A 25,027-nucleotide genomic window follows, 5' to 3' on the forward strand; every position below is an offset into this window, starting at 1 on the left:
TTTCAGGTTAACCTTCACACAGAGTCCCAGCAGCAGAGTAAGACAAGCAGTGACTTGACAGTAGCACAGTACTAGGCACAGTGACTTGACAGCAGCAGCAGACAATCTCCAAACAACCAGTGCCTCCAGCAGCTCTCCTTGCAGTGGTTTCGGTACAGACAATCACACGGACAGGACGTTAGCAGAAAGAGATCAGATCCTTTCTTGACTGAACAGGTAACATACTGATGAGCATCACAAGACATCACTTAACTACATACTTACAACTGAGAAAAGAAACGAGAGAAACTTACACCTGGTACTGAAAAACACATTAACAGTACCAGGTGACAATCCGTCACTTAAATTCACATTGTGCATGGCGTGGGAATTACTAGTACAGCGTGGCCTGGCTAATCCTTACACGCGCCTGGGATACAAAAAATGGACAAGTTAACTCCCATTAGCTCCTCTAGGAACGTTGGTTGCTTGCCACACCAGAGCTCACGCTTTTCCCGCCAACAATACTTGACACTTGACTGACTCAAGACTGTCACCCAGAGCACATGACAGGTTGGCGGGAAAAGCGCGACCTCCAGTGTGGGGAGCAGCCAACTTCCTTACGAAAATATCGCCCAGGTTGCTACAGTGTACCACTCTTTCGCATTACCTCATCTGACAGTCTATATCAGCCCGCCATGAGATGTGGAAATATTACAACCAGGGAGTAGTAAAATACCGGTATTTAACTACTCCCTGATTACAGCAATCCAGTGCAGTGTGTAGTTGTGCAGTGTGTAGTTGTGCAGTGTGTAGTTGTGCAGTGTGTAGTTGTGCAGTGTGTAGTTGTGCAGTGTGTAGTTGTGCAGTGTGTAGTTGTGCAGTGTGTAGTTGTGCAGTGTGTAGTTGTGCAGTGTGTAGTTGTGCAGTGTGTAGTTGTGCAGTGTGTAGTTGTGCAGTGTGTAGTTGTGCAGTGTGTAGTTGTGCAGTGTGTAGTTGTGCAGTGTGTAGTTGTGCAGTGTGTAGTTGTGCAGTGTCACTGAGTGTGTAGTTGTGCAGTGTGTAGTTGTGCAGTGTGTAGTTGTGCAGTGTGTAGTTGTGCAGTGTGTAGTTGCGCAGTGCGTAGTTGTGCAGTGTGTAGTTGTGCAGTGTGTAGTTGTGCAGTGTGTAGTTGTGCAAGTGTGTAGTTGTGCAGTGTGTAGTTGTGCAGTGTGTAGTTGTGCAAGTGTGTAGTTGTGCAAGTGTGTAGTTGTGCAGTGTGTAGTTGTGCAGTGTGTAGTTGTGCAGTGTGTAGTTGTGCAGTGTGTAGTTGTGCAGTGTGTAGTTGTGCAGTGTGTAGTTGTGCAGTGTGTAGTTGTGCAGTGTGTAGTTGTGCAGTGTGTAGTTGTGCAGTGTGTAGTTGTGCAGTGTGTAGTTGTGCAGTGTGTAGTTGTGCAGTGTGTAGTTGTGCAGTGTGTAGTTGTGCAGTGTGTAGTTGTGCAGTGTGTAGTTGTGCAGTGTGTAGTTGTGCAGTGTGTAGTTGTGCAGTGTGTAGTTGTGCAGTGTGTAGTTGTGCAGTGTGTAGTTGTGCAGTGTGTAGTTGTGCAGTGTGTAGTTGTGCAGTGTGTAGTTGTGCAGTGTGTAGTTGTGCAGTGTGTAGTTGTGCAGTGTGTAGTTGTGCAGTGTGTAGTTGCGCAGTGCGTAGTTGTGCAGTGCGTAGTTGTGCAGTGTGTAGTTGTGCAGTGTGTAGTTGTGCAAGTGTGTAGTTGTGCAGTGTGTAGTTGTGCAGTGTGTAGTTGTGCAAGTGTGTAGTTGTGCAGTGTGTAGTTGTGCAGTGTGTAGTTGTGCAGTGTGTAGTTGTGCAGTGTGTAGTTGTGCAGTGTGTAGTTGTGCAGTGTGTAGTTGTGCAGTGTGTAGTTGTGCAGTGTGTAGTTGTGCAGTGTGTAGTTGTGCAGTGTGTAGTTGTGCAGTGTGTAGTTGTGCAGTGTGTAGTTGTGCAGTGTGTAGTTGTGCAGTGTGTAGTTGTGCAGTGTGTAGTTGTGCAGTGTGTAGTTGTGCAGTGTGTAGTTGTGCAGTGTGTAGTTGTGCAGTGTGTAGTTGTGCAGTGTGTAGTTGTGCAGTGTGTAGTTGTGCAGTGTGTAGTTGTGCAGTGTGTAGTTGTGCAGTGTGTAGTTGTGCAGTGTGTAGTTGTGCAGTGTGTAGTTGTGCAGTGTGTAGTTGTGCAGTGTGTAGTTGTGCAGTGTGTAGTTGTGCAGTGTGTAGTTGTGCAGTGTGTAGTTGTGCAGTGTGTATTTGTAGACGTCGTGTCAGTAGTGCCTACAGTCTACTGTCAACCAAGAAACGAATTTACTTGTGTGATTCGCTTGAGGGGTGTGAAATCGCAACAGTCAGCGAATGTGAGGCGCATCTCTTTGTCTGTCACCAGTTAATCCTATAATATTATAGGATTAGACTTCAAGACGTATTTGCAGCCTCGAAAATGGTCGAAGTGGAAGCAATGTTATTGAAGATGCATTTCTATCTTTCCCACATGCATCTCTTTCTTTAAAATGAATGCATAAAGGTTACCCAATGGCTAAGACCCCCAGGAAAGGTCTCTGCGTGCAATTATTGCTGATGAATTGCAATTACAAGTAGTAGAAATAGACTAGGAGTGGAATAGATGAATATTAGCACCATCCTAGCATTTAAGTCGTGTTGTAAAGTTCTCACAGAGGACATTAAGCCAAACATGACAGGAATGCAAACTGTTTTCTTTCAAACCAAGAGGACAAGCTGCAATGGCATTTGCTTACTTTAATTACGTAACCTCAACAGTATCTAACTGTTGACAGGGATGTTGATGGGCCATCTACAGGGGTGACAAATTGTTCCAGATCAAGCGAACTGGCTGATCTATCAAACCCAGACACTTCAACACTCTTCAACACTTTTACACGCTTCAACAATCTTTGACACGCTTCAACACTTTTACACTCTTCAACACTTTTACACGCTTCAACACTCTTTGACACGCTTCAACACGCTTCAACACATCACGTCGTGATTTTAACTTTTCGCTGCAGAAGGTATTCAAGTTGCATTGGTGATAATAGCAGACAAGGCACGCAGGACACACAATAAACAAACAATACACACACACAAACACACTGATGATCCTTTGAAACAATACACAGCTGGCAAAGTTTACAGCAGGAGTACGGTATACTCACTGCGGCCTTCAGTAAGACCACCAGGTACATAAGCTGATTATGGATACAATTAATCTTGGGAGTACGGCAAACACAACGGCGGCGGCAGGGCCTTTGGACACTCACATCACATTACACCATAGCTGTGTGTGAGCAATGCAGACCATCAGCAGTAGAATGTTGGCTTGCGAGTGCTGCCTGCTAGCCCGGATACTCTGGAGGTGGATAATCGGGAATATCACGCGGAGTGCGAGCTCTGCGCTGAGAGGGCTGAGTGGGCTGAGAGGGCTGAGTGGGAGCTCTGTGCTGAGTGGGCTGGCCTGGTTGAGTGGGCCGAATAAGCTGAGAGGGCTGAGTGGGTTGAGAGGGCTGAGAAGGCTGAGGGGGCTGAACTGGTTGAGGGGGCTGAGTGGGCTGAACTGGTTGAACAGGCTGAACGAGCTGAATGTCAGACATAACAATAATTGGCTCTACCTGGTCTCCCTCTTGCACGGCAATATCATCAAGATCATGACACATATAACATCGGCAACATGCGTGGAACAGTCGACGAAACGTGTTGCGCAGCCTTCGACCGAGTGCCATCATCGTGTCGCGGATCCTTCGACCGAGTGGCATCATCGTGTCCTGGAGCCGTCGACCGAGTGGCATCATCTTACGAACACTGGCTCGGTGGGGGTACTGGCGCGATGAAGCAGAGCGATGCACAGCAGTCACGGTGCTGGGGAGGCGGCTGTCGGCTTAACCTTGACACCGAGTCCCAGCAGCAGAGTAAGACAAGCAGTGACTTGACAGTAGCACAGTACTAGGCACAGTGATTTGACAGCAGCAGCAGCAGACAATCTCCAAACAACCAGCACCTCCAGCAGCTCTCCTCGCAGTGGTTTCGGTACAGACAGTCACACGGACAGGACGTTAGCAGAAAGAGATCAGATCCTTTCTTGACTGAACAGGTAACATACTGATGAACATCACAAGACATCACTTAACTACATGCTTACAACTGAGAAAAGAAACGAGAGAAACTTACACCTGTCACTGAGAAACATATCAACCGTACCAGGCGACAATCCGTCACTTAAATTCACATTGTGCAGGATGTGGGAATTGCTAGCACAACGTGGCCTGGCTAATCCTTACATGCGCCTGGGATACACAGTGCCCAACTTCACTATCAGTAGCTCATCGGATAGACTATTACCTCACCACGGCAGGTGAAAGTTGCATCATCAATCCAGGGTAGTATGAACTTCTAGGTGTCGTGTCATTATCTACAGTTGTCAGTTTTGTGCTAGATTGTGCACGTCTGACTGTTCAAAATCTGGTTTAGTTGGTGGACTCGATCGCATAAGTTGTGCCCACAATTTCCATGTTACAAATTTAAAGAAAAGGTTGTTTGTCAACTGACAACCGCTCTATTCAGTTGCTATTCACACTCCTTTGGCGCATGCGCTGGATGAAAATAATTGTTTTCCCGTAGCTATGCAGAAGACGTTACTTCAGTAATGTCTGGCGCTAGCCAGGGTCCACACAGCTTTAATTTGGTATTTGTTTGTTTGTTTGTGTCACGCCTGGCGCTATCCCGTATCTGTCCCGTACCGTACCGTACCATCAAAGACAGCTGGCCACAATATTCAAATAGGCCTTTCAAATGAAAGATGATAACGTGAAGCAACTTGGAAGAATGAGTATGAATGCGAAGTATATCGGGGAATGCATGTAGCGCGATAGTGCGGGTTCGAATCCCAGGTTATGCCTTGAAAAAAATAGGAGAATTGAACAATTTAAAACATCTATGCTTTTTTTTGCCTAAGTCATCAAGCAAGGCGGTAGACGGTGTCGTATTACCCTCGACCGTACCTGTCCCGTACCGAACCGTACCATCAAAGACGGTTGGCCACAAAGAGCTGGCCACAATATTCAAATAGGGCTTTCAAATGCAAGATCATAACGTGAAGCAACTTGGAAGAATTAGTATGTATGCGAAGTGTATTGGGGGATGTATGCAGGGCGATAGTGCGGGTTCGAATCCCAGGTTATGTCTTAAAAAAAAATAGGAGAAATTGATAAGAAAATTATAACATCCCTATGCTTTTTCTTGCCTAGGTCATCAAGGCAAAAAAGTATAGCGTAGGGCCCTGAGCTTCCAAGCTCTCTCGTTTGTGATGTTGAAAATTATGAAGTTTCGGGCCAGTCACCCATCGTCTGCGCCGAGTGTGAATAGCAACTAAATAGAGCGGTTGCCAGTTGACAAACCCCCCTTTCTTTATATTGCAGTTGCGCGATGTCCACCACTTTCTGAGAAAAAGAACTTAGAAACTTGTTTTTCAAAAGTGTCAGTAAAGCTCCATTTAGCTTAGCCATAGTTGCATGAAGATTCTCGGCACACTCCTCCCTAGTCATTCCCGGCTACATCAGCACAAATATATTTCTTACAAGTTTTCACCAGCTAGGGCACCAACAAGCACATGGACAGCTCAGAGAACATTATTGTCAGCTCAGAGTACATTATTGTCAGCTCAGAGTACACTATTGTCACAAAAAGAGTAAATGTACAATATTGTCACAAAAAGAGTACCTTCTTGTTACAAAAAGCAATGTGCGTCGGCATTAGAACAGCGCATACTGGACAGACAGACAGATAGTCTAAACACAGACATACAAACAAACAAACAAACAAACAAACACAGACATACAAACACACACAGGGAAAAGGAACAACTGCACCTTTCAAACAAATACAGCACATTGAACAAAACGAGAACAACTAGCACAGACAGAAGCTTAACGACCATGGCAGGAGGTCACAGACACACAATGAGAGAATATACAATACCAGTACTACTTCAGTAGTAGATGCTAATACTTCGAAATACTTTTAATTAGTAATAGAGTCGCAGTCTGAGAAAGCTATATATTCCAGGTCACTCAGCTCGTCATCTTCAAAGACGTCCTCTTGATCCACATCGCACAACCAACACCTACGATACCAGTCAACAAATCGTCGCCATGCGCTCCGAATAATGCCGAAGATGGACATGGTCTTGAATAATCTCTTGATGTTTGTAATGGGTATCAGCAGATACAAGCAGAGCTTGAGGCTGTCGGCTTAACCTTGATACAGAGTCCCAGCAGCAGAGTAAGACAAGCAGTGACTTGACAGTAGCACAGTACTAGGCACAGTGACTTGACAGCAGCAGCAGACAACCTCCAAACAACCAGCGCCTCCAGCAGCTCTCCTCGCAGTGGTTTCGGTACAGACAGTCACACGGACAGGACGTTAGCAGAAAGAGATCAGATCCTTTCTTGACTGAACAGGTAACATACTGATGAACATCACAAGACATCACTTAACTACATGCTTACAACTGAGAAAAGAAACGAGAGAAACTTACACCTGGTACTGAGAAACATATCAACAGTACCAGGTGACAATCCGTCACTTAAATTCACATTGTGCATGACGTGGGAATTACTAGTACAGTGGATATCGGTTATAAAGTCATCGGACATAGTGATAAACCGGCTATATTGATACAAAATGAAGATATCAAAAGCAAAACCAGAAAAAGCCAGTCAAATTATCGGATATAGCGATAAATCGGCTATAAGGATACAGAATCACCATTCCAATCACCTCTTTGTGCAGAAAAATTATCGTCTATAGTGATAGCAACACACGAGTGTGAGGTATTGATGTCTCAACTCGGAGCCACATGTGTGTTTCCATAGTGTATTCTGGTCTGATGCTTCCTGGATGATGCCTTTGGGCCAAGAAGTTCTTCACTCTAGACTGGGGAAGGTGCAGCAGCATGCATCATGTATCAGTATGCTACATTAGCGCGATCGAGTACCCACACGTGTATAATGTGTATGTATGACGAGCGCAGTTGAAAATCGCCTGTAGTGATATACCGGTTATAGTGATAAAATGTGAAAAATCAGAAGGGCACGTTATAACCAATATCTACTGTACAGTGTGGCCTGGCTAATCCCTACACGCGCCTGGGATACAACAATGGACAACTTCACTATCACTATCACTAGCTCATCGGATAGACTATTACCTCACCACGGTAGGTGAAAGTTGCATCATCAACCCAGGGCAGTGTGAACTTCTAGGTATCGTGTCATCATCTACAGCCTGGCCTAGAGGGTCACACGGACGAGCAGAAAGTCTTAGACAACATTGGGTGGCGCATGCACATAACGTGTAGAACACAATATTCAGTGAGTGCAGAAACAAAACAAACACCATACACAACACCCCCCCCCCCCCCCACACACACACACACACAAACACACACATACTGTATAAGCAGAAAATTTCGTCGGTCAATAATTTCGTCCAACTCCAAAGAAAGGGAGTTCGTCCGGTTGTAAATTTCGTCCATGGATCATAAGAGTGTATTGAAAAGCTGGACAAATCGATATTAGTCCGGCATTTAATTTAGTCCAACAGCTTGTTGGACGAAAAAGACGAAATTAAATTCCAGACGAATATTTCTGCTTGTACAGTAGCTATCACCTTGAGCATCATACACAGTTGATGTGGAACAAGATGACACCGATTACCGGGTCAGAGGCAACACATGGAGAACAAAAAATACTTTGAATCGCATACAGCACAAAAGTTGCTATCATTGCATTACGCAGACAACTGCCAAAACACTTTTCAATGTATTTCGTCAACTTTGATGAGAAAGTGTGAAAAGGCTAAGCCCGCCACTGCGGCTTGGAATTTTGTTCACAGTTGATTGAGTAATAAATTTGCAAATGTGTTGCTGTAAATGTGATTCCAACTTTTTGATCAATACTTGGAAGGAAATCCTTCTTCTCGCTCCACATACTGTGTGAGTATACTGGCACGCACACACAGAGACATAGACAGCAATAGCGACACTACACAAAGTGAAGGGTAGTTGGCCGCAGCCAGATGTGAACCGGATAACGAGTGAGGTATGGAAGCAAGGACTGAGAACAGAGTGTCTCAGATAGAATAGGCGTGCCAGTGGATAGCAGAAATAGGCCATGATGCAGAACCACTTGGGACCGTCAGATTAATTTTTCTGGACCGATCCAGCGGGGAAAAACCCTCGCGCCGACGGACGCAGTTGTGAGGGAAAAAAACGGGTGTATATCCCCAATGGCGATTAGGCATCATGTAGGCATGGCAAGCACATCACGGCAAAAAGTGATAAAAAAGCAATGATAATATGCACAGAAATGAAGGGTGGGAGGGCAGGGACACTGGTGAGACTCAAAACTGACTGAAGAAGTCAGGAAAAGAAGCGACAATAAAGAACACACCAGATGCCATATTTGCAACTGAAAATATTTTGCGAGAAATCATTTCTTAAAGAACTGGAAGAAAAGGGGGATTATCAACTAAAAACCGCTCTATTCAGTTGCTATTCACACTCGGCGCATACGCTGGATGAAAAATTCTTTTATTTGTGATGTCGAAAAATTATAACGTTTCGGGCCAGTCACCCATCGCCTGCGTCGAGTGCGAATAGCAACTGAATAGAGCGGTTGTCAGTTGACAAACCCCCCTTTTACTTACATTATATTGCAGTTGCGTGATGTCCACCACTTTATTAGAAAAAGAACTTACAAGTTTTTTTACAGTATCAGTAAAGCTCCATTTAGCTTAGCCATAGTTGCATGAAGATTCTCGGCACACTCCTCCCTAGTCATTCTCGGCTACATCAGCACAAATATATTTCTTACAAGTTTTCACCAGCTAGGGCACCAAAAAGCGCATGGATAGCTCAGAGTACATTATAAAAAATAAAAATAAAAGTAAATTATCGTATCCGTTCCCGAAGGGAACTCACGGCGGCCGCTAACACCCGATAAACCCTAGCGGCAGATGCAGCGCCTAACATTATAAGACACCCTTTAATAGCAAACAACGGTAATGATATTTGTTTACGGTACTCGTACCTTGATCACCCAAATAGCGTTGAAGCTGCAGCGTAAAAACGTTATTGGGGCTGATTTATCGTTGTGACAACCGGTACGTTTTTAGGCAAAACATTGCGTATAGCGTACCCATTTCACCTTAATTCGCGTACATGGCGCCATAAATGGTTGTACCGCGCAAAATAAAAGCTGTAGTAATGGCAACAGTGTACTAAAATTAGAGTGCATCTTGCTAAAGGTCGAAACCAAGTCTCGGTATTTTCCCCTTTATATAAAATACCGTGACAACAAAACGTCTTTTGCTAAGGGTGTCTATTGTCAGCTCCGAGTAAACTATTGTCAGCTCAGAGTACACTATTGTCAGCTCAGAGTACACTATTGTCAGCTCAGAGTACACTATTGTCACAAAAAGAGTACATGCACAATATTGTCACAAAAAGCAATGTGCGTCGGCATTAGAACAGCATATGCTGGACAGAGAGACAGTCCAAACACAGACATACAAACAAACAAACACGGACATACAAACACACACAGGGCAAAGGAACAACTGCACCTTCCAAAAAAATACAGGGCAAAGCCTACAACTGCACCTTCCAAACAAAAACAGCACATGGAAGAAAACAATAACAACTAGCACAGGCAGAAGTTCATAGACACACAATGAAAGAATCTACAAGTACCAGTAGTAAGTTCAGTAGTAGATGATAATACTTAAGGATGATAGTACAATATTTTTCGGTGCCGCACGCTTAGCTCAGGATCTTCAGGGCCGCTCTCTTGATCCAGATCATTGGGCTGACAACACGTACAACACCAGTCAATAAGGCGTCGCCACGCGTTGCGAATACTTGTGAAGATGGCCATGGTCTTGAGCATCCACACGATGGCTATCAGCAAATACGAGCAGAGCTTGAGGCTGTCGGCTTAGCCTTGACACCGAGTCCCAGCAGCAGAGTAAGACAAGCAGTGACTTGACAGTAGCACAGTACTAGGCACAGTGACTTGACAGCAGCAGCAGACAATCTCCAAACAACCAGCACCTCCAGCAGCTCTCCTCGCAGTGGTTTCGGTACAGACAGTCACACGGACAGGACGTTAGCAGAAAGAGATCAGATCCTTTCTTGACTGAACAGGTAACATACTGATGAACATCACAAGACATCACTTAACTACATGCTTACAACTGAGAAAAGAAACGAGAGAAACTTACACCTGTTACTGTGAAACACATCAACAGTACCAGGCGACAATCCGTCACTTAAATTCAAATTGTGCATGACGTGGGAATTACTAGTACAGCGTGGCCTGGCTAATCCCTACATGCGCCTGGGATACAACAATGGACAACTTCACTATCACTATCACTAGCTCATCGGATAGACTATTACCTCACCACGGCAGGTGAAAGTTGCATCATCGGCCCAGGGCAGTGTGAACTTCTAGGTGTCCTGTCATTATTTACAGCACATGACGTGTAGAACACAATATTCAGTGAGTGCAGAAACAAAACAAACACCATACACAACACCCCCCCCCCCCCCACACACACACACACATAGCTATCACCTTGAGCATCATACACAGTTGATGTGGAACAAGATGACAACTGTCTATGACAGAGCAGAGTGCTTTTTCCTTCCAAGTATTTAAAAATAGATTTCGGAGCTCAAAAAGTTGGAATCACATTTACAGCAACACATTTGCAAAGTTTTTACTCAATCAACTGTGAACAAATTCCAAGCCTTTTCAGTTTTCACACTTTCTCATCAAAGTTGAGGAGATACATTGAACATGGTTTTGGCAGTTGCCTGCGTAATGCAATGATAGCAACTTTTGTGCTCTATGCGATTCAAAGTATTTTTTGTTCTCCACCACGTGTTGCCTCTGACCTGGTAATCGATGTCATCTTCTTCCACATCAACTGTGTATGATGCTCAAGGTGATAGCTATGTGTGTGTGTGTGTGTGTGTGTGGGGGGGGGGGGTGTTGTGTATGGTGTTTGTTTTGTTTCTGCACTCACTGAATATTGTGTTCTACATGTTATGTGCATGCCCCACACGATGTTGACTAAGTTTTTTCTGCTCGTCCGTGTGACCCTCTAGGCTAGGCTGTAGATAATGACACGACACCTAGAAGTTCACACTGCCCTGGGTTGATGATGCAACTTTCACCTGCCGTGGTGAGGTAATAGTCTATCCGATGAGCTAGTGATAGTGAAGTTGTCCATTTTTGTATCCCAGGCGCGTGTAAGGATTAGCCAGGGCACACGTACTAGTAATTCCCACGTCATGCACAATTTGAATTTAAGTGACGGATTGTCGCCTGGTACTGTTGATATGTTTTTCAGTAACAGGTGTAAGTTTCTCTCGTTTTTTTCTCAGTTGTAAGCATGTAGTTAAGTGATGTCTTGTGATGTTCATCAGTATGTTACCTGTTCAGTCAAGAAAGGATCTGATCTCTTTCTGCTAACGTCCTGTTCGTGTGACTGTCTGTACCGAAACCACTGCGAGGAGAGCTGCTGGAGGCGCTGGTTGTTTGGAGATTGTCTGCTGCTGCTGTCAAGTCACTGTGCCTAGTACTGTGCTACTGTCGAGTCACTGATTGTCTTACTCTGCTGCTGGGACTCGGTGTCAAGGTTAACCCGACAGCCTCAAGCTCTGCTCGTATTTGCTGATAGCCATCGTGTGGATGCTCAAGACCATGGCCATCTTCACAAGTATTCGCAACGCGTGGCGACGCCTTATTGACTGGTGTTGTACGTGTTGTCAGTCCAATGATCTGGAGCAAGAGAACGGCCCTCAAGATTATGAGCCAAGAGTGCGGCACCATGTAACGTTCTACGATTAGCATCTACTACTAAACTTAGTACTAGTATTAGATTCTCTCATAGTGTGTCTATGAGCTTCTGCCTATGCCGGTTTTTATTGCTTTGTTCCATGTGCTGTATTTGTTTGCAAGGTGCAGTTGTTCCTTTGCCCTGCGTGTGTTTGTATGTCTGTGTTTGTTTGTTTGTATGTCTTTGCTTTGTCTGTCTGTCCGTCTGTCTGTCTGTTTGTGTATCTGTGTTTTAATGATCAGTATGCGCTGGTCTATTGCGCTGTTCTATTGCGCTGGTCAATTGCAGATGCACATTGCTTTTTGTATCAAGAAGGTGCTCTTTTTGTGACAATAGTGTACTCTGAGCTGACAATAGACACCCTGGCCCTTAGCAAAAGACGTTTTGTTGTCACGGTATTATCGTAAGGGGAAAAATACCGAGACTTGCGTTCGACCTTTAGCAAGATGCACGCTAATTTTAGTGCACTGTAGCCGTTAGTATAGCTTTTATACAACCATTTATGGCGCCATATACACGATTTAAGGTGAAATGGGTACGCTCTATGCAATATTTGGCCTAAAAAAGTACCGTTTGTCACAATGATAAATCAGCCCCAATAACGCTTTTACGCTGCAGCTTCAATGCTATTTGTTTGTTTGTTTGTATTCTTTATTTAGAGTAGGAAGTCCAAAACAGGCTCTAGCCTAATAACAATGGTCCCACTAGTGAGGGAATGCTGTATATCCGTGCATAAGGATTAGTGAGTGTAACAGCAACTAGTAGGGAAAGAAAAAGAGAGAAGAAAAACAACTCAAAACAAGAGTTGCTGGGTGATCAGGGTACGAGTACCGTAAAAAAATAGCGTTACCGTTGTTTGCTAAGGGTGTCTAATAATGTACTCTTAGCTGTCCATGTGCTTGTTGGTGCCCTAGCTGGTGAAAACTTGTAAGAAATATATTTGTGCTGATGTAGCCGAGAATGACTAGTGAGGAGTGTGCCGAGAATCGTCATGCAACTATGCCTAGGCTAAATGGAGCTTTACTGACACTTTTGAAAAACAAGTTTCTAAGTTCTTTTTCTAATAAAGTAGTGGACATCACGCAACTGTAAAATAAAGAAAAGAGTGTTTGTCAACTGACAACCGCACTATCCAGTTGCTATTCACACTCGGCACAGATGATGGGTGACTGGCCCGAAACGTCATAATTTTTTGACATCACAAATAAAAGAATTTTTCATCCAGCGTATGTGCCGAGTGTGAATAGCAACTGAATAGAGCGGTTGTCAGTTGACAATCCCCCTTTTCTTTAAGTTCTTAAAAAAAATTTCCTGATAGAAAAAATGGACCAATGAACGTTTTTTCCTTCCAAGTACAGTGCGTATCGGTTATAGCATGGTCGTGTAAAAGAATATAGTAGGGACCTTTCGCACCACGCGTACGGATACGAAACGAATGCTGATTCGTCACCTGGGTTCGAGTATTCGTCAGAGTCCCCGCGGAGAGCTCGTTTTCACGAATGGAAGCCTCTTCATTCGTGGCACGCTCCGAATCCGTCAGGTACACATTTTTTGGGAGGTACAGTCTGTATCGGCTATAGCGTACCCTTTTGATTTCCGTGATATTATCACTATATCCGATGCATCACTATATGCGATACGATCGATTTTTTTATTTTTATTTTGATCGACACATGAAAGGCAAGGAAATACTTCCAGCATGGCGTTTTGACAAATGAGCATGCTGCATAGTTGACAGTGCCCGCATTTCCATAAAAAATTCTGTTATGTACATGTACATGTATCACTATAAAAATAAGCAATGTGAAGTCTCACTGAAGAAAGTAAAAAAATAGGGCCTTTGATATTGATTGCTACATGCATTTTATAGTTATCACTATAGCCGATAATAATATAGTGTGTTATGCATGTTTTGATTCTTTGCTGCCATCATAATATCCGATATATCATTACATCCGATAATATTGGTTATAGTGATATTTGTACTGGATAAAATACGTTTTGCTTTTGATATTTCGTACCAATATCACTGTAGCCAATATATTCTTTTATCCGGTCACTCTATAGCCGATACAGACTGTACACATGTTTTGCCTGGTACACATTTTTTCCCTTGATTCCATGATCCATGCACGTGTGCGCGAACACACCCATACGCCAAGCTACCGGCCGGATTCGTAGTTGCCATGCACATTTGCATTACGACTTGCGAAAACCTGAATCTGTTTTCAACGAAACGATTACGAGTCGAATCAAACTTTCGTTTCGCATTCGATTCGTAGCGAATGCGAAAGGTCCGTACTGCCTACAAGAATGAACTCTCATGTTTTCATAATCATAACATGGATTTCAAGTGCACATTCATTCTTACAAGCAATTTTATCGTACAGTAGAATATATCGGTCCTAAGAATGGACTTTGTGTAGCAAAACATACCAGATTAGTACAAAGTATATCGCCAGTAGTAATAACATCCGTCCAATGCAGTTCCGACCTGACTCGCGTTGGGTCGTAGTGCTGCAGGTTCAACTGTTGTGGTCATGTAACTCATGTTGCATAGCCAATTGTAAGCCTATGTGACTATACCCAGCCGCATGCACAGTAACACTACATTGCATGTACGATGATCTTCCTGACTCTGCGTACATGCACGTGATATGTCACACTAGATTTATCGTGTGTAAAACCTGGTTTAAGCGACCAACCCACGGTGCAAGCAAAAGTGGTCGTTAAAGCCAGGTGGTCTTTAGAACCAGGGGCCATAGTATCTGTATAGAACTGTCGGTGCATGGAAAAACGGTCGTTAAGAGCAGGTGGTCGCTAAACCCAGAGGTCGCTTACACCAGGTTTTACCGTATTTAAAAACAGATTGCGGGAGATGAAAACGTTGGAATCACATTTACAGCAACAAATTTGCAAATTTCATTACTCAATCAACTGTGAACAAATTCCAAGCCTTCTCACACTTTCTCATCAAAGTTGAGGAAATACATTGAAAAGTATTTTGGCAGTTGCCTGCGTAATGCAATGATAGCAACTTTTGTGCTCTATGCGATTCAAAGTATTTTTTGTTCTCCACCACGTGTTGCCTCTGACCTGCCGAGTGTGAATAGCAACTGAATAGAGCGGTTCAAGGGTTGTCAGTTGACAACCCCCCTTTCTTTATTTTGCAGTTGCGTGATGTCCACCACTGTATTAGAAAAAGAACTTAGAAACTTGTTTTTCAAAAGTGTCAGTAAAGCTCCATTTAGCCTAGGCATAGTTGCATAAAGATTCTCGGCACACTCCTCACTAGTCATTCTCGGCTACATCCGCACAAATATATTTCTTACAAGTTTTCACCAGCTAGGGCACCAACAAGCACATGGACAGCTCAGAGTAGTAGTAGTAGTAGTAGTAGTAGTAGTAGTAGTAGTAGTAGTGTAGCGTATAGCGTATCCCCGTACGTTAGCATATCCCCGTATGTTACTGTATTCCCGTACGTTAGCATATCCCCGTACTGTATCCCCATACGTTAGCGTATCCCCATACGTTAGCGTATCCCCGTACATTACAGTAGTACAGGTGAAATCCTGATAATTCCAACCTCAAAATGCCAGGAAAAAACTTCTAATTATCCGGACATTCTAATTATCCAAACATGAACCCACAACACAATATGTATGTCAAAATGCTCTCACGGTCACGCAGAGTTGCGCTATGGACCTTACACACAAATTTTACGGACACTGAACTGACCGGCACAGCCTGCTCGTGCAAACTGAACTGACCAGTACAGTGTACAGTGAACTTCGAATTACACTTTGCTAACTTCGAATTATCAGCACAAATCCCACACATTTTCTATGTAAGTGGAATCTGTGGGACTTCTAATTAAATGTCGAGTTCGAGGTTCGAATTATCAGAATTTTTTATGTGGGAATCGTATTGATAGAAATCGGTCCTGGAAAAACTTCTAATTAAGCGGTATGTTCGAATTAAGCCGTATTCGAATTATCAGGATTCCACCTGTAGTAGCAGTAGCAAGAGTAGTATTCTTTTATTTTCCATCGGAAGCCTCAACAGTGATGAACACAACTCTTATTAAAGAGGGACGATAACAGAGTAGAGGGGTGAGAAAATAATAATAATAAAGTTAAGATAATATTATGTGAGGGATTAATGGGGTAAAGGCAAGAATTAAAGAGATGATTAAAGGAAACGAAACCAGGAACGCAGTAAACACAGTTATACAATACAAGCGAGTACACTATTGTCACAAAAAGAGTACACTATTGTCAGCTCAGAGTACACTATTGTCAGCTCAAGAGTACACTATTGTCAGCTCAGAGTACACCATTGTCAACTCAGAGTACACTATTGTCAGCTCAGAGTACACTATTGCCACAAAAAGCAATGTGCGTCGGCATTAGACCAGCGCATACTGGACAGACAGACAGACAGTCTAAACACAGACATACAAACAAACAAACAAACACAGACATACAAACACACACAGGGCAAAGGAACAACTGCACCTTCCAATCAAATACAAACCTGGAACAAAATAATAACCAGCGTAGCCAGAAGCTTAAAGAAACAGGGAAGAAGCTTAAAGAAACATGGAAGAAGCTATAAGAAACAGAGCAGAAGCTTAAAGATCAGGGCAGGAGGTCACAGAGACACAATGAGAGAATATACAAATACCAGTACTACTTCAGTAGAAGAAGCTAATATTTTTAACAATAATTAGTAATAGAGTCGTAATCTTAGAAAGCTATAATATAGTTTTCTAAGATTACGACTCTATTACTCCATATTATAGTCCAGGTCTATTATAGACTACGACTCTATATGATAGTCCAGGGCTATTACAGACTACGACTCTGTTACTATATTAACGTTATAGTCCAGGTCTATTATAGACTACGACTCTACGACTCTATATTATAGTTCAGGTCTCTTAGGACGTCATCTTCAAAGACGTTCTCTTGATCCAGATCAAGGCACATACAATGCCTACAATACCAGTCAAGACATCGTTGCCATGCGCTCCGAATAACGCCGAAGATGTCCATAGTCTTGAACATCAATGTGATGGGTATCAGCAAATACGAGCAGAGCTTGAGGCTGTCGGGCTAACCTTGACACCGAGTCCCAGCAGCAGAGTAAGACAAGCAGTGACTTGACAGTAGCACAGTACTAGGCACAGTGACTTGACAGCAGCAGCAGCAGCAGCAGCAGCAGCAGACAATCTCCAAACAACCAGTGCCTCCAGCAGCTCTCCTTGAAGTGGTTTCGGTACAGACACGGACAGGATGTTAGCAGAAAGAGATCAGATCCTTTCTTGACTGAACAGGTAACATACTGATGAACATCACAAGACATCACTTAACTACATGCTTACAACTGAGAAAAGAAACGAGAGAAACTTACACCTGTTACTGTGAAACACATCAACAGTACCAGGCGACAATTTCCCACCCAAACGTGCCATGGGGGAGGTTGAAGGAAGGCCACCATACGCTGATAGCTCTGAGGAACAATCTCAGACTCAGTACAAGATGACGAATGATCCATGGCTGACGCTCTCATCATAGAGTGCAATGTGACGATCCACTAGCTGCACAACTTGGAAAGTGACAATTCCAATCACAGGCACGGGTACATGACTGGGTACTAGGGGTGAAACGACACACCCGAATTCCTTATCGACTAGAACTAATTCTATCGACTGACTATCGACTGGTTATCGACTGACATTGCCCTCGCACATGGACACAAGCACAGCATATTTACGCCTGCATACGTGCACATGCATGGTCACCCACCCACACACCCACACACAAGCAAACAGAAGAACAGTATGAGCACATAGTAGGTATACACATTCAAACGAACCCATGCGGAATGTGTTTTGCACCGCTTTTGCTTATGCACTCGGCTATGTGTTAATTTTAAAAGCGAAATGTCTTCATGTGCCAAGTGTACTTCGCAGTGCATGGCCTGAATTCCCAGGACCAGTGGGCATTTATACACATATTTTTTTACATACATGTATGTGCGAGTTGATAAGGGCTTTCCTTCTATTGACTGGCCAGACCAGACGACTAATCGACTCGACGTTTCACCCCTATTGGGCAGTGTAATGTAACATTCAGGATTGTGAGACGGTTGCAGCGGAACTTTATGCTGGAGCGCTGCCTTCTACAGTTATACACACTTAAAGATCTCAAGGTTTAGCGGTACAGAACACACACACACACACACACACACACACACACACCTCGTCTGTCCCTCAACACAGTTCTACAATCATGGGAGTGCGGTAACTAGTTCCGGTTCAGTGACATAAAGCTGCACCACTGCATACAGGGCTAACACTGGTGCAGCCAACACACACTTTAAAACAAATCATTACTCCATACATTATACATTATACATTATACATTATACATTATGTATAGCAATCAGTAACAACGTCACCACTGCCACAAGCTCATTACTCCATACATTATGTATAGCAATCAGTAACAACGTCACCACTGCCACAAGCTCATTACTCCATACATTATGTATAGCAATCAGTAACAACGTCACCACTGCCACAAGCTCATTACTCCATACATTATGTATAGCAATCAGTAACAACGTCACCACTGCCACAAGCTCATTACTCCATACATTATGTATAGCAATCAGTAACAACGTCACCACTGCCACAAGCTCATTACTCCATACATTATGTATAGCAATCAGTAACAACGTCACCACTGCCACAAGCTCATTACTCCATACATTATGTATAGCAATCAGTAACAACGTCACCACTGCCACAAGCTGGCTATCAAGAAATCAAACACGAATACGCGGCGAACATCAACGAGTAACAACTCCAATACAGTGCACCCAGAGAAAACAGTCATATACACAATACAGTTGATGCAAGAATCATTGTGAAAGACAGGATCAGCGACAACTTACTGCTGATGGGAGAATCATGATGAGAGACTGGATCAGCGACAACTTAATGTTGATGCAAGAATCATGATGAAAGAAAGGATCAGCGAAAACCAAACCAATGGCCAAACATCGTGTATGTGCATACTAGAGATAAGAAAGAAGACATCTGGCATGTACATCTGGCATGTTGACCATCGCACATGAACAGAACACTATGGACGTGATACAATTTCTGGTGCCCTGCAAAATAACGCTTGGGTATAGGATCATGTTTGTTGTTGTTGTTGTTGTTGTTGTTGTTGTTGTTGTTGTTGTTGTTGTTGTTGTTGTTGTTGTTGTTGTTATTGTTGTTGCCATCATCATCATCATCGTTTCGACAACGTCGGCGGTTCACAGTTGAGAGTTACGGCGGCTCATAACCAGATAACATGACGGACATCCAGGCGTATCATCGCGGTCATTATCGCTAGGACAGCAATCGGTTTGCGTAGGAGTGTCCTCAGCAGCACAGACGCACTCCGGGTAGTCTGTTGCTGCTGCTGATGTTGCCGGGTATTTTACTGGATATGACAATCGCCTCACTGCTGAACTAGCACTGTCCGTGCTCGGAGTCACAGCAGCGGCAGCTGTGGTGGTGGTGGTGGTGGTAACAGCTGTGTTGAGCACCTTGGCGCGTCGTCGTCGCCGTCGTCGTCGTTGTTGTTGTCGTACAGTATGAGAACGGAGGTCAGTTAGAACGTCGTCCATCTCCGTATCCTCATCGCCATCGTCCAGGACATCCTGCTCATTGCCCATACCGCCGTGCACTGCTGCTGCATGTGATGAGGTTACGTAGCTAGGGTCGGACAGTCCACCAGTTGCCTTCATAAAGCTCGAGTCCGGTACCATAGCAACTTGAGAGTCCGGTACCATAGCAACTTGAGGCCCAGTGTCGGTGCTGCTGTTGATCCTGTCTGACGGCGTACACTCTCGTGTGGGAGAGGCCTGAGGTAGTGAAAGTGTAAAGGTCATATTGGCAATCAGTTCAGAAGTTAAGAACTCAGATGACTTGTGCCCGCAATTTCCATGTTACAGTTCAGAAGTTAAGAACTCAGGTGACTCGTGCCCGCAATTTCCATGTTACAGTTCAGAAGTTGATATTAGTAAAGCGGCACATCTAATTCTAAAGTCAGCACTCGCAATAGTCCTTACCCTCGGTCTAACACTAGCACTGCTGGTGGTGCTGCTGCTCTCCCTGTTTGCTGAAGCTGTGGATGAAAGTACCTTCTTCTTGTCCTCGGCTTTTAGCGTTTCGTCAGACCCAAACCCGTCACTGGCTTTAAGCATTTTTTCAGACGTAGACTGTCCGGAGCGCAGATTAAACGAGCCAGCATCATCGACACCACCAACACCACGACCAACACTCGAACATATTCCTTCAGCGGCAAAGGTTGCATCCCATTGAGCATCACGCGCTCCATCGGAAACGTGCATACCGACACCCTGGTCCTGTGAGTCGCCGCGGTAGCCATCAACAGCCAGTGCACCAACAGCCAAAGCAGCAGCAGCAGCAGCACTAGCTGCCGCTGGCAGCCACATTTCACCGTCATACAAGCCGGCAGCCCCCAACGTACTCGAAGTACTAGCAGCAAGCGGCATTGGTTGCTCTTCGATAACATCCGGTAGGTCTTGCACACGGCCACGTGGGGCCTCCAGCATTTCCAAACTAGCTTGCTCTTGTCCGGCAATAGCAGCAGCAGCAGCAGCCAAGCTAGAAGATGACCCCTTAGCAGCACTGGCATCCTTGACGTGACCGCACGGCTCTTTATCCAGGGCAGCAGAGCATGGCATTCCAGCCATGCTGGGAATCTCCATGGCGACATCATCGTCAACATCATACTGAGCGGAGACGAGCTGGTGGGTGTTGCCAAGACGTGCACATCGATCGCAGCAACAGCAACAGCACAAGCAAGACAACAGCCAACCGGGACACGACGGCTGAAAGCACAGCGCACTGACGGACGAGCCTTCGTCCTCGTCTTCGTCAGCGTCCTCGTCTTCGCCCTCTTCCTCCATCAGTCTGGCTCGGCCAGCATGGCTGTGCTGACCATAGTGAAAACATTGACGGAGTGCCACAGCCATGTTGTGGACTGCATGCCGTAGGGACTGGCCAGCAGAGAGTGGGTCGTGGGCTGCATGCTGTATGGACTGGCCAGCAGAGAGTGGGTCGTGGGCTGCATGCTCCCTTGCGGACTGACCACCAGAGAGTGGGTAGAGTGGCAGACGTGGCGGACTAGAGCCTGGTGAAGTACTCATCGTGTTTCAGGAATCTGCTCACGCCCGCACGCACGCGCACACACACACACACACACACACACACACACACACACACACACACACACTACTGAACTGGAGTCGATACAAGAGTCGATACAGCGTAACCGGTCAGATCAGCACGCCGAAGCCTCACACAACTAGTTGTCACACAAACTGCAGCACAGCTGGTCCATGTCGTAATGGACACCCATTGGCCACACACAGACGCTCCCGCTGCTTGACAGTCACACTCTGATCTAAGGTCTATAGCAGCACACGTCATACAGTTATGATCAGTACGGGGTGCTGGCATGATGCCCACCACGGCTGATGGCACTAGCACTTAACAACTCAATGAGAGCACCAACACTCACCAACTTGGTGATAGCATTACCACTTCACAACTCATTGAGAGCACAAACACTTTAATAAAACAACTTGGTGATAACAGTCACACTTCCCAACTCCAACAAGCACACCGACCACACAGTTCTCCTCAATACCTACCATCACCACACGAGTACAACTAAACCAGTACTTAAGTACTGGCTTACATGCTAAACGATGCTTTATTGAACGCACAAAGCAATGATGATATGAATGCACGGAGAGCAAGGAAAGCAAAGAATTCAAGAATTGAACAAAGGTTTTCACAGCAAAATGGAAGGATAAAAGTGTGAATGGCAACAGCAATGTTTACGAAAAGGGGAAAAGAAAAGAAGAAGAAAAAACTCCAAACCAAAACTCCTTGAACACCGCCAGAAAGGACACAGTAGAATTAAGATTCATACAAAAGAAAAATTTAACTCGGATGGTGAGCCAATTAAATTATGGTGAAAAAACCTGAGCCTGAGCCTTCCAAGTTGGAAGGTTGTTGGTTTGCGCCTTGGTGAAGTGTTGGAGCTAGGTGTCAGGTCGCCGAATGTCTCAGTACTCCTTGTCAGTTTCGTGCCATTTTGTCGCAATCGCTGACTGTATAGGATCTGGTTACGTTGGTGGACAGTTAGTCATAACTCGTTTACAACACGTTGTCCTCCTTTTTTCACCACAAAAGAAAAATTTCAGACTTCAAACTTTTCACATGCTAGCACAGCAGAGTAGTAGAGCAGTGGTGTTGGGTGTTAGATTTGTCCTAACTCACACTGCTTGAATTCACAAGCCATATTTAAACATATTAACCTCAATCTTATTCACTATGAACATGTCACTACCAGCGCCATAGATGATATCACTGATGAGATTGATGACATCATTGGCAAGGTTGGTGGTACTAAATGCTAGTACAGTCTCACTAGTCATGTCATATATTATGATGTCACTGGTGAGATAGATGACATCATTGGCACGGTTGGTCGTGATACTAATCTCACTGGTGATGCCATAGATGACATCACACATGGTGTTGTAGATGATGTCATTGCTGATGTTGGTGACAATGTCACCAGTAATGACATAGCCACATAGGGAATTTCTCACATGGCTACATGTGAACGTGATCCACAGTGGAATGCAACATCGCACAAACTAGATATCACTACAGTAACCCACTGGCTATCTCACTGCAGAGGAGTGGTGTTACTTACACTAGTGACTTGGCAAGCACTATAGACATGGTAACTTAGAGCCTTACAAATCAAAGGCTGTTTGTTGGCTTGCACATCATTTGAGATGTGCTGGAGCTAAACGTCATGGTGTTGAATGTCAGAACAACTTGTCAGAACAACTTGTCAGTATTATGTCAACTGTTGCATGTTCTGACTCACCAGTACGCGGTTATGTCACTGTTTGACAACAATGGATAGCTTGTAAACCTTTGATCTTCTCTATTAAAATTTAATTATGAATTTATGATCCTTGGCTCTCCACTAGAGTCTACAATAATGACTTTGAACAAGCTGACATTTTTCACAGTTTTGCCGTGCACCATACCGGCCAACATCGAACACAGCATGTCAGGACACAGACATGGTCTATGGCAGGATTGATGATGTCATGTGTGCCACATATGATGTCATAATTATGTGATGTCACAGTGATGACGTCACAGGTGATTGTCGGTAATGATTGTACTAGCACGGTAGAGAACTCTAGAACAACGCATAGCCACTCTGCTTGCATGATATTGCAGCGAGGCAAGCTAGCAGGCTCAACGTTTGGGCACCCAAGCCAAGGTGGCAGAGGTCATATCTGTACACGTGGAGACAGATGTTTTCCCGGACATACCATGCCACCCCTGGGGCCTAAGAAATTACAACTGCCATGGAGAGGGCCACATTGTCTACAGGTGCTGTTTAATTGAGAGCAAAGAGAAAGTTTGTTGCGCGTGCGAATATGTCTGGGCCGGCTAGTGAGTGAGACTGGCACCATGGCAGTAGGGTCGCTACATAACTACCCACACTCATTGTTGGCAGGTAGCGTTAGCGCTCGTGTGTTTCGCGCCGACTGCCTTTGTGCTATGACACGACTAGCCTATCCAGCACACGGGCTGACACACACATCCTCTAGGCACTTGCATCACCAGCAACACTGCCATTATGTAGTTCTCTACCCTGCATCTAGCTGTAAACAAAAAACGTTTCTTGTTTGATTGCAACTATGCATGCGACAATTGCTTTCTTAAATGTGAAGAAGAGTTTGGTGCGACTTCGACGATACTTATTAATTGGGAATTGCTTTCTTGCAAGAAAACATCTTAGAAAAACAAGGTGCAAGTGGACCATTTCTTTGTTTCTTCTCCTGTACATGTATGTGCACAAACACATCGTGTTTGTAAATATGAACATGATTGTGTTCACAGCACACACACACACACACCAGGTCATCCCGGCTACTAGTAATCTGTGACGTAATCTTAAGGTGATTGGTGAGAATACATGTGAGATTGGTATTCTTAGGAATTGGACAGTCAAACTCACTATAATTATACTATTCCTTTCTAACTGTTACTCAACCTGGTGACTAACAATATACGTGTATGTGTAGTCTGCCTGTGGAGGATACAAACATGCACTCATCACTGCCTGTGTGAACTAGGCAAGACTGCAAGACTCAGCCTCTGTGTCATGCAGACTAAGGTTGCGTTCATTTTTAGCTACCTGGTAGAGTAGAGTCAGTCTACCGATAGAGGTAGATGGTAGAGGTAAGCGCACGAACGCTGTCCTACCGGATTTAGTAGTTTTTCACGATATGTACGTGACATTTTTTCCCTGTGTGTCATGCAGGCCTTGATGGGCAGCAGATCATACAACATGTATAGATGCATACAGTCATGTAAACACCGTTGAACACACGCACCTCAACCAAATCCCAGAAGCAGATCCGTCCATCCTCGGAACCGCTGATGACGTGCGTGTCCTTGGCGGAGAGGCAGTTGTCAATGCTGTACTTGCTATTCTTGTGACCTGTGTAGCTATGTCCACAACACATAGACACATATACACATATACACATATACACCACACACCCACACGCACACCACACACACATACATGCACATGCGTACACACATGCATACACACATACATGCCGTGGTTTGCTATCACCCTTCATTTCACATTCATTTGTCATTGGCGGTCGTTTGACGAGCCAGGAAATGTTGAATAAATACAAATACAAATACATACACAGGCAGACAGACAGACAGACAGACAGACAGACACACCCACATCCACATACACAGGTGGAAACACAAAACAGCAGGTCTCAAACTGCACAGTCTTTTACTCTTTTTGTTGCTAACAATTTTGCCAATGATTCTTCTCGAGGTTCATCAAGTTTTGGGCATGGCCAGTGTTCAGGGTGAAACCAGAAACCAAGTAAAACATCAAATGTTTCTGTATTTCTGTCACTTGTACGCAAGCAGGTGGCATGCTAA

General features: G+C 44.4%; 1 protein-coding gene across 4 annotated transcripts in view; it reads right to left on the reverse strand.

The window, feature by feature from the left end:
- LOC135810169 (WD repeat domain-containing protein 83-like) overlaps positions 1–25,027 on the reverse strand; it is a 58,511-nt gene that overhangs the window by 22,618 nt on the left and 10,866 nt on the right. Inside the window, exons 9-10 of one of the 4 annotated variants that reach the window (XM_065323641.1) lie at positions 24,448–24,562; positions 15,940–19,842 (exon numbers count right to left, since the gene is read on the reverse strand). In XM_065323641.1, coding sequence (XP_065179713.1) covers positions 19,249–19,842; positions 24,448–24,562 — 709 coding nt within the window. In that variant the 3' untranslated portion in view covers positions 15,940–19,248. Of the gene's footprint in view, positions 1–15,939; positions 19,843–20,049; positions 22,190–24,447; positions 24,563–25,027 lie in introns of those variants that run through there. The other 3 variants (XM_065323640.1, XM_065323643.1, XM_065323642.1) reach the window with 3 other exon arrangements.

The sequence above is a fragment of the Sycon ciliatum genome, chromosome 2 (assembly GCF_964019385.1).
Source record: "Sycon ciliatum chromosome 2, ocSycCili1.1, whole genome shotgun sequence".
NCBI classification, from domain to species: domain Eukaryota; kingdom Metazoa; phylum Porifera; class Calcarea; order Leucosolenida; family Sycettidae; genus Sycon; species Sycon ciliatum.